Source organism: Onychomys torridus, chromosome 4, assembly GCF_903995425.1.
Source record: "Onychomys torridus chromosome 4, mOncTor1.1, whole genome shotgun sequence".
Classification (NCBI taxonomy): Eukaryota; Metazoa; Chordata; class Mammalia; order Rodentia; family Cricetidae; genus Onychomys; species Onychomys torridus.
Window position 1 is genome coordinate 10377509 of NC_050446.1, and position 10358 is coordinate 10387866.

At 52.6% G+C, this 10358-nt stretch overlaps 1 protein-coding gene across 3 annotated transcripts; it reads left to right on the forward strand.

Moving 5' to 3' along the window:
• Positions 1-3780: 3780 nt before the first annotated feature.
• Gfi1b (growth factor independent 1B transcriptional repressor) lies at positions 3781-8521 on the forward strand. Of its 3 annotated transcripts, none has more exons than XM_036183228.1 (6): positions 3781-3880; positions 4271-4408; positions 5181-5452; positions 5700-5837; positions 6876-7140; positions 8343-8521. In XM_036183228.1, the coding sequence occupies exons 1-6, from the start codon at positions 3781-3783 to the stop codon at positions 8519-8521; spliced, it is 1092 nt and encodes a 363-aa protein (XP_036039121.1). The 3 variants fall into 3 exon arrangements, with proteins under 3 accessions (XP_036039121.1, XP_036039122.1, XP_036039123.1); XM_036183229.1 differs by having other exon boundaries at positions 6975-7140; XM_036183230.1 differs by lacking the exon at positions 5700-5837 and having other exon boundaries at positions 6975-7140.
• Positions 8522-10358: the final 1837 nt, after the last annotated feature.

Sequence of the window (10358 nt, forward strand, 5' to 3'; positions counted from 1 at the left end):
CAAATCCAGATGAGCCCACTGTACTCAAAACCTAGGATTGTAGGATGCTGTGTCTCTCCAGACAGCCCCAGGTGAGGTTCTGACCCAGGGTCGATGGACCCTCTATGCCATAGAATCTGTGGGGATAGAAGGTTTATGAAGCGTGCTAACAGGGGCCTATTTCCGGAGGCAGATACCATCACTGCCTCTGTTTTATGAAGAAATCCCAGTGTCTTTCACAATCTCTGCCCCGAGCTCTTTCTCAGAATGGTGCATGTGAATCAAAACCAAGTGGTTATTAATTAACTACACTACAGGTAATTGGTTCCTGTTTTCTTTCTTTTTTAAACTCAGCTGACAAGGACCTAAAGGAAATTCTCTGGGCACACTTGGTTCCCACTGTAGGCTTGTGGGGGGGTGTCTTACCAAGTGCTGGCTGTCTTTCTGCTGGGTTAGGGGAGGCAATGCCCTGGAAGGGATAAGGGCTAGGACAATCCAATGGGAGAAAGCAAAAAACCAGGGCCTCTTGCTTCCCAAATGAGCATAAGGTGCCCAGTAAGTGTTTATGGATGTTGGAGGTCATGGTCCTGTGTTGTCCTGGGTTTTGGTTGGTTTACCTCGAGTCACCTTTAACTCTGGGCTACCAGCAAAACTACCTTTAAAGACGTCTGTTCTTATCTGCCTTTCCCCTGGTCAGGACCCTGGGTGGAGTCTTTGGGGATCAGAGAAATACGACTTTTTGTTCTAGCTCCCACTTCCTTTTGGTACTATAGTGTATACCAGTGGCTACTGTGAGGAAATACAGATAATATGGAAGGGGAGACGGAGGACAGTGGGCCAGGAGTCAAATCCAAACAGGACAGAAGCCCTGGGTATAGCTCTGCCCTGACCTTGGAGGAGTCAGCAACCTCTCTAAGCCTTGAGATCCCCACCTGCAACCTGAGGACACTTCCTACTTCCCTGTCCCCAATGACACAATGCACAGAGCAGGGCTGCTACCACGGCGGCTTTTCTTCCTTGGTGCAGCTGCTGTGTCTCAGTGAGGACCTGAAGTGAAAGGCCTGGTACAGCCTGTGGTACCCAGACCACACTGGATAACTGCTGTCCCCCTGCAGAGAGAGAGTATGGTGGTCCTGGGGCCATATGGGCACATCGTGCCTGGCCTTGTTCTGCCCGGAGCAGCCTCGAGGCCCACCTTCTCTTCTGTGAGAGGTGGATGGAACAGGGCCGCACTGGAGGTGCTTAGGCAGGCTAAGGCAGACCCTGATTACCATCAACTATTTTTCCCATTGCCCTGTCTTGACTACCTCAGTCTACATCTTGGTTTTAGTTGATTTCCTAGGAAAAGAATGTGTGTAAAAGAAAATCGACCAGCCATTCGATAGATCGTGGCTCTCGAGGCCTTCCCAGAACAAAGATGGAGGGGGGAACCCAGCCCGCCCCCCACTCCCACCCTGCTCAGGGTCTCAAGTCCCTCAAGTGAAGAGTTGGGAAGATTCAGAATGGGGAGGAAAGGAGAAGCCCAGGAGGGGAAGGGAGCAGGGGAGGAAGGCTGTCCCTGGAAGATAAGGTCGTGGCTGCTGTACGTGCCAGGAAGAGCAGTGGCCCCTCCAAATCCTTTGTTTAGAGGACTGAGACTCTCTCAGTGGAATGGACTCAAGAATCTAAGCCCCATCCTTGGTTTTAGAGTTCAGAGACTGGAGGGCCTCGAACTTGTGTCAACTCTCTGGTTCATCCTTAAAGTACACCTGCTAGGCTGAGGCAAGCCTCCCTCCTGGCCCCTTCAGCTTATCCTCAGCGAGTGGAGGTGCCATGTGACGGCTCAGACTAGGTGCCTGCCACACACCTTGCACACTCAAGGCCCTTTCTTGCTCCCAGCAATGCCTGCCATCGAATCAGCTGATCTGAATACAGAGTACACAGCAAAGAGGGCTGGGCCTGGCTGCCCTGTAAACAGCCCCTACCATTAATACTCCCCAGCAGGACAGGAGTGACTTGAAGGCCCTTGCCCCAAAGCTAAGCTCCAAGCAGTCTTTCCTAATCTTGCCTCCCAGCCTGGTCTGAGCTGAGGTCTTATCACCTAGCCTGCACTGTTGTTCAGATGCAGCCAAATCCTTTTCCCGCCTTTACCGGGGTGTGTCAGAGATGCAGCCTTCAGCGGGCGGCTGGTCCTGGGTGGGGGTGGGGCTCCCCCCAGGCTTTCGATCTTTGGCCTGAGTGGTCTGGAGTACAGGGAAGATAGAGGACTCTGAAGGGGCTCTCTCTCCCAGGGCCATGGGAGCATCACACAGACTAGGGATACAAGCTGTTTGTGGGAAGGTGATCAAATGCCACCCTAGAGGACTCAGCAGGAGACATCTAGGGAGGGCAGCATGGTTCCACCTTCCAACCCAGGCAGGTCCCTTGACTCATCCAGTCCTCAAATTCTCCCATAAACCTGACTAGGAACTTAAGTGATGATGCCCACCACTGGAACTGATGGATATTCACATCCTTATCACCATCCACAAGGAACCAGCAGACCTCCAGGTGTAGTGGATGAGTCTCCTCAGGCCCCTTTCCATGATTCACAGAGATCCCCTCCCTTTCTGGAGAGCAGGCTACAGGCTGCTTACAGTCAAGGCTCCCCTTGTCTCGGTTCCTCTGTAAGTGCCCCCTCCTCAACTCCTGCCAAAGTAGATGGTGAGAACCTGGGGTGGTCAGCAGCACCAGGCTGGATAGCACACTTAAAGTAAAGGAAGTTAGTCCAGACAGGTCAAGTGTCTACCCAAACTGAACAACAGGCCAGCTGAGGGTCTCTCCCTATGAGCTTCTTTGGGCGGGGAATGGGGATTGTTGTTTTTGAGACAGGATCTCACTATGTTGTCCTGGCTGGTCTGGAATTCATTCTGTTGGCTGGGCTGGCTTTGGACTCGGCCTCCAGAGTGCTGAGCATGCACTACCACATCGGGCTTCCCCATGAGCTTTTTAATGCAAAAATCTAAGCTCAGATCGTGTGGTCTCTCAAAGTGTGTCCAACTGGGACTCAAGAACAGATCTCCTTATTTGTCTGTTCTCCACAGGGTTTCCCATAACCCAGGCTGGCTACATAGCTAAGGATGACTTAGAACTTCTGATCCTCCTGCCTCCACTTCCCCAAAGCTGGGCTTATAACCATGCACCACTGTACCTGATTTTATGTAGGGATTGAAGCCACCACTTCATGCATGCCCTCTACCAACTGAGCTGCATCCCCAGCCCTCAAGTACAACTTCCCAGAGCCAGGGTCCAGTGTGTCTGCATCAGAAACCCCAGCTCCATCCTCTCTTCTCTTTCCCAGCACAATCCAGGCTGAATCCAGTTTCTAAGCATGAGTATATTTTTCCTGTGACTAATTCACAGTTCTGGGAGGTCAGATGGTCAAAGTCAAAGAATCAGTAAGTTTGGCTCCTTCTGTGAGTTCCAAGAAAGCCAGTTTGTGGGTCTCTCCCTACTCTTGGTAGCAGGCAGCAGTCCTTAGCACCCCTTATCTTACAGAGGCCCGACTGTAACTCCTGCTTCCGGTACACAAGCAGTTCTCCCTGCACCCAGCTTTCCCTCTTCTTGTTGGACACTGGTCATTTTGGATACAAGGCCTATCTTCATTCACATCTTAACTTGATGTGGCATTCACAGGTGCCAGGTGGATGTGAACTTTTGGGGAGCACGGAGCAGGGTGTCTTTGATCTCTGGAGAAGGCTCCAAAGTCCAAAGGAATGATGCTTGTCACTCTTAACCACTCCCCCCTGTTCTCCCTTGCAGGGGTGACACAAACTCTGTAAAATGCCACGATCCTTCCTAGTGAAGAGTAAGAAGGCACACACCTACCACCAGCCCCGTGCACAGGATGATGACCTGGTCTGGCCTCCTGTCGTAATACCTGGTGAGTCTGAGCTCAGGCTAGGCCCCACCTCATGCCCACTTGGCACTCTGTCCTGATGATGCTGTGGCATCTCTTCTGCAACTAGAAGGAGAGGCCTAACTGTCACTGATTGAATGAGTGAATGAATTAGTGAGTGAGTGAATGAATGAATGAAATACTCATCTCCTCTAACATTTGGGGTTCTGGGAGCATCAGGCTTGGAGCCAGGTAGGGGCGTGTGAGTCCAGCTGAGGTTCCCTTACCTCTACCCATGCTGGGAGGAGGATCTGGTGTGAGCTGCAGTTAGGTGGGCATCCCTGGTTTCTCCTCTCCCTGGAAACATAGTGCTTCTTGCTCCCTGCAGGCATTCCAGAACTGTAGGTGGTGACTATTGGGTCTTGTTTCCCTCAGTGGTGAAAGAGCATTTCCTGAGTAGCAGCCCTGTCCTTGGCACACTACTCCCAAGCCAAAGTCTGGACTGGAACACAGTCAAACAGGAGCGAGAGATGCTGCTGGACCAGAGCCTGCCCAAGATGGCCTCAGCCCCAGGTAGCCAGCTGGGGTCCCCACTGTCCCCTGCAAGTGCCAGAGAGGAAAGTGATTGGCCTCTGTGGTAGGACTTCTTTGGGTCATGAAGTTGGGAAGGACCAGTGAGGTCACTGGATGCCGCCCAGGCTCTCCACTTCTGCTGGATACTTTTGGTCAGGCACTTGCTCAAGATGAGGACTTCTGTGCTGTGGGTGTGAAGCAGGTCCATAGGGCGGTGGCCAGGTGGTGCCCCAGGGTGTGAGGGTTGGGACTGCAGTGAAGACTTATAGCAATGGTACATATTGGGGCTGCACACTGGAACCCTCAACAGGAGGTCACCAGATGGAGCATGGGCCACCTTATTTCAAAATTAACCGCCTGAACCAGGTGGTGGTGGCGGTGCACGCCTACAATCCCAGCACTCAGGAGGTAGAAGCAGGCTGATCTCTGTGAGCTGAAGGCCAGCCTGGTCTACATAGAGAGTTCTAGAACAGCCAAGGCTACACAGAGAGACCCTGTCTAGCAGCAAACAAACAAACCAACAAGCAAGTAAAATAAATCACCTGGTGGCCAGAGAGATGGCATGGCAGTTAGGAACGATCCTTGCTCTTCCAGGATCTGAGCACCACAAAGCAGCTTATAGCTGCCTGTGGCTCCAGCTACGGGATCCAGTGCCCTCTTCTAGCCTCTGAGGGCACCTGCACACACGTGGCACACACATAGGCACACGTTTACATAAATAGAAAGTTAAAAGTAAATCCTTAAAATAAATCTCCCGCATGTGTCTTTACAGAGGGGCCTCTTGTGACATCCCAAGCCCAGGATGGGGAGTCGCCGGTCTCCGAGTCACCCCCTTTCTACAAGCCTAGCTTCTCTTGGGATACCCTGGCCTCCTCCTACAATCATAGCTACCAACAGACCCCCTCCACCATGCAGTCCGCTTTTCTGGAGCGTTCCGTGAGGCTGTACGGCAGCCCCCTCGTGCCCAGCACCGAGTCCCCCTTGGACTTCAGCCTTCGCTACTCTCCGGGCATGGACACTTACCACTGTGTCAAGTGCAACAAGGTAAGTGATGGGCATGAGTGGCTTGTGGGCATGGAGGGGCCTTCTGGGTCCCTCCTACAGCCTCCGTTTCATAGACAGGAAACTGCCACCGTGAGGTAAGGGGACTCCCTGGGAAACACAGCGGAAGAACAGCAGGACCATCAATGCAGTTCCCTGCCCTGCCCACCCTGCTCTGGAGCTGGGCCTGCGGCCCGCATGACCACAGGCCTGCCTCCTTCTAGGGGCCTGACGCTCTGCTCTGTCCCAGGTGTTCTCCACCCCTCATGGGCTAGAAGTGCACGTCCGCCGCTCTCACAGTGGAACCCGGCCCTTTGCCTGTGACATCTGTGGCAAAACCTTTGGCCATGCTGTGAGCTTAGAGCAGCACACGCATGTCCATTCCCAGGTGAGCAGCTGGAAAAGACTGAAGGTGACTAGATGGTGGGCAGGCGGGGGAGGGACTTGCCTCCCTGGGTCTGAGTCTCCGTCTCTGATTGGCTGAACTGGCTTCACATCTGGTTGGAAGAAGCTCTGGAGACTTAGAGGGCGGGGGGGGGGTGGGGGGGGGGTGGGGTGGAGTATGCCTGTGAGGCTCAGAAACCATCCTAATGCTCTGAGTGGCCCAGCAGGTATTTTTAATTCTTAGAGTGTTAGAGTTAGGTTTAAATGCATAGCTCACCCCACTTATCTCTGCCAGTTGGGACCCAATCTTGGGACCCTTTCCTTCCAGAGCGGAACAGGTACCTATCCAGCCCTCTACCTATTTCCAGAGAGGTCATGTAGGTCATCAACTAACACCTGGGTCGATGGGAAAGGTGGGAAGTGACCTCAGGAGCTTTCATCCCTCAGCAGCAGACTGGGAGCTGGCCCTGTCTGCAACTTCCCAGCCTCCCACAGCCCATCCAGGCCACTGCTAGAACTGCCCCAATGCACAGAAATGAGGAAATCTATCAACCCCATGCTAAATGGCTCACCCCAAATCATATGTATGGCTACTGGGCTGGGGAGGTAGCTCAGTTGGCAGAGTGTTTGCCTAGCATACATGAGGCCCTGGGTTTGACCCCCAACACCAAATGAACCAGGAATGGTTGTCACATAACAGCCCTCAGGAGATGGAGGCGGGAGGATCAGAAGTTCAAGGTCATCATTACCTACATAGTAAGTTCAAGGTCAAGCTGGGCTACTTCATTGACTCAGCATGTCACTGTCCCAGGCAGGAGGAACTCCTTCTGGGTTACTGGTGAATTCCTGGAAAACTTAAGATTAGCTGTTTCTTTAGTTGTCAACAGATGTACTTTGAGGCTTATTTTGAAAAGGATACTGTGAAAGGCACAAGGAACTATCTCATGGGAAGCCAGTCAGTCCCCAGCCTCTGTCTGAGCTGAGGAAGCAGGAATAGACCCCTGTCCTTGAGGTCACCCCAACGGAGTGTCCTCTTTCTCAGGGTGTCCCAGCCGGGTCCAGTCCTGCGCCCAGCTTGGCTGTCCCGGGCCTCGAGGCCCCACCTGCACCTGACCCCCCAGGGCCTCGTTTCCTCCGGCAGGAGCGTAGCTTCGAGTGCCGGATGTGTGGCAAAGCCTTCAAGCGCTCATCTACCCTGTCTACCCACCTGCTCATCCACTCGGACACTCGGCCTTATCCCTGCCAGTTCTGTGGGAAGCGCTTCCACCAGAAGTCAGACATGAAGAAACACACCTACATCCACACGGGTGAGTGCACCCCTGCCGAGCCCCTGGGCACCCCATCATTTGCCAAGAGACCCACTTGAGGAGGGGCTGGAGGGCTGGACAATCGCTCAATGTAAAGAAACACTAGAGGGATTGCCAAGTCAGCATGGACCTGCGGGCAGAATGGGGACAGCTGTGGATTATTCATCCACCCACTCACACAGCCTCACGCTCTGTCACACTCTCCATTGTAACTCAGTGCTTGTTTGGGTCAGTCCTTGCACAGCTTGGTCTGTGCCAGCTTGGACCAGCTTAGATTCCAGAGAGTTCAGTTACTTTGTGTGTTATATGACAAGGATGCCTGTTGGAAGCGACTTATGAGAAGGGTTAATTTGTCTCATGATCTGAGAGTGGAGTCTGTCATGGCAGGAAGGCATGGTGGCAGGAGAGTGAGGCAGCTGGTCACATGACCTCCGCCGTCAGGAAAGAGAGGGAGGAAGGCTGGCGCTCAGCTTGCTTTCTGCCTTTTATGCAGTCGGTCCAGGACCCCACCCCATGGAACAGTGCCAGCCATATTTAGGGTGGGCCTTCAGGTAACCCAATCTGGAAAATTCCTCACAGACATTCCCAGAAGTAGGTCTCCTGGGTGATTCTAAGTCCCATCAAGTTGGCAATACTGATCATCAGAGAGGCATTTTTGTTTGTTTATCTGTCTGCTTGCTTGCTTATTGAGACAAATTCTTATGGAGCCCAGACTAGCTTTGAAGTTAATATAAAGCTGAGGCTGACTTCAAGCTCAACTCAAAATTCCCCTGCCTCTACATCCAGGGTGTTCAGGTTATAGTTGTGCACCACCACACAACTCTACACTTTCCCTTCCTTCCTTCCTTCCTTCCTTCCTTCCTTCCTTCCTTCCTTCCTTCCTTCCTTCCTCCTCCCTCCCTCCCTTCTCTCTCTCTCTCTCTCTCTCTCTCTTCTTTCTTTTGCTTTTTGTTTATGGAGACAGGTTCATCTGTGTAGCCCTGGCTGTCCTGGAACTCCCTCTGTAGCCCAGGCTGGCCTCATACTCAGAGATCCGCCTGCCTCTGCCTCCCGATGCTGGGATCAAGGTGCACACCACACCACCTGGCTATTTTCCATCATTCTCTAAGGTTGCCCATAAAAGAGACATAATGAATGTCTGCAGGGTGGAGGCTGCCTGGCACTGCCACCTGACCCCACCCTGCTGTTTGCCCCTTCCCCAGGTGAGAAGCCCCACAAGTGTCAGGTGTGCGGGAAGGCCTTCAGCCAGAGCTCTAACCTCATCACCCACAGCCGCAAGCACACAGGCTTCAAGCCCTTCAGTTGTGAGCTGTGCACCAAGGGCTTCCAGCGCAAGGTGGACCTGCGCCGTCACCGTGAGAGCCAACACAACCTCAAGTGAAACTACTGGCTGTCCTGCTCCAGGGTGTCTCATCCTAAGGCCAGCCTCACAATTTTGACCCTTGTCCTGCATCCTCCCAGAAGTAGTGCTGCTTCTTCTGAGACTCATGGAGTTGCCAGGCCACCTCAGGCAAGACACACTCCTTCTCAGACTTCCAGAAGGTGTAGGAGTCAGCTCTGGCCTTTCTGAACTAAAGCAATCACATTGATGTCCTCTGGTCTTGTCCCCTGCCACAGCATAGAAAGCTACAAGATCCTGGTGGACAAAACTGGAATGCTAAAACCAGACAAGAGCCAGGATCCACAGAGAAACCCTCCTGCTGCATCTTCTCTGGGCCTGGGGACTTTGAATTTTTAACGATTCTCTTCCTGGCTGCCACAGTCAGAGTTGCCTCCTGCCCCAGCTGGAGGTCTGGGACCCCTCTGCTTTAGCCAGATGTGCTGGCTGCCCCCTTCTTCCCCTTCACACCACATTCATCTGGAAGTCAGGCTCCACAGTTGAGCCACAAAGCTGGGAAACGAGGAATTGGTGTGTCAGAAGCCTGTTCTGCTCACCTGATGTAAATAAAAATAAAGATGGATTTGGCTGTTTGTAAAGTGCCTACTAGTACCTGGACTGTCTGGGGACTTTAGGGCCTTGACAAGGAGCTAACAGACCAACTGAGAAGCATTGTGACAGGCACCCGGGAGGCAGGGCCAGTGCTACTGCGGACAGCATCAGGCCCCTGCAGCAGCCCTAAGGAACAGCCACACTCTGTAGTGTTGCCTTGTGAGTATGGCAAAAGGAACTTGGCAGGAGGGATTAAGTTAAGCCTGGGGTTGCTTCCTGACTAGCTGTGTGACTTCATGTGGGGCCATGAACCTCTCTGGGGCTCAGCTTCATTGAGTTACCCTGCTATTACAACAGTCCTGTCCTGGCGGGGACATTAGCAGAATTCTGTGAAATTACCCGTGGAAAACAGTACACAGGACTAGTCCTCGAAAGCGCTACCAAGCCCTCTGAATTCCCACTTAAAATCCTGCCCCTCCAACAAGGCCACACCAATGCCACCTTCTCCGTGGTCATCTCAGCCAGCGGCTCTCTCCTCTGACACTAAACTACTTGTGTCTCTTACCCATGGCCCAGGAGCTGCTCACAGTTCCTCTGCAGACAGTTTTGGCTTTGGTAGAAGGTATAGACTCAAGAGTTTCCATACATTTTCTCCATTCCACACACCCCCCTACAAGGCATGTGACGCTGTCCCATTTTACAGATGAGACAACAGAGGCTCAGAGAGCCCAGCCTGTTGGAGATAAGAAAGTGTTCAGAAAAGAAATCCCGTGGAGGCTTGGCTATGGTGGTGGTGCAGTGCTTGTGTGGAATGTGTGAAGCTTTGGGTCCAGTTCCTGACACCAAAAACAAAACAAACAAAAAACCGAAGCAAAGCAAAGAACTCTCAAAGAATTCCATTGTCTTTAAATAGCTCCTCTGCAAAACACAATTTAACTCTGTGTGTGTGTGTGTGTGTGTGTGCGTGTGTGCGCGCGCGCCTTGAGCGTTGGATGGCTGTATTTGTTACGTTTCTATTTCTATGATAAAACACTATGGCCCTTTAGTAGTGGTGCACGCCTTTAATCCCAGCACTTGGGATGCAGAGGCAGGTAGATCTCTGTGAGTTCGAGGCCAACCTGGTCTACAGAGTGAGTTCCAGGAGAGCCAGGGCCACACAGCATGGCCAAATCTACTTGTGGAAGGAAAGGCTTTTTTGGGTTTTATGGTTCTAGAGAGCTGAGAGTCTGTCCCAGTGGGAAGCCTGGCAGCAGCAGCAGGCACGGCAGCTGGAGCAGGAAGCAGACAG

Bases quoted from the DNA above. Each gene is read 5' to 3' on its own strand.
- Gfi1b (XM_036183228.1), top strand. From the start codon at position 3,781: ATGCCACGATCCTTCCTAGTGAAGAGTAAGAAGGCACACACCTACCAC. The intron at 4,409-5,180 runs GTAGCCAGCTGG...GTGTCTTTACAG, and splicing joins CAAGATGGCCTCAGCCCCAG to AGGGGCCTCTTGTGACATCC. The intron at 7,141-8,342 runs GTGAGTGCACCC...CCCCTTCCCCAG, and splicing joins ACACACCTACATCCACACGG to GTGAGAAGCCCCACAAGTGT.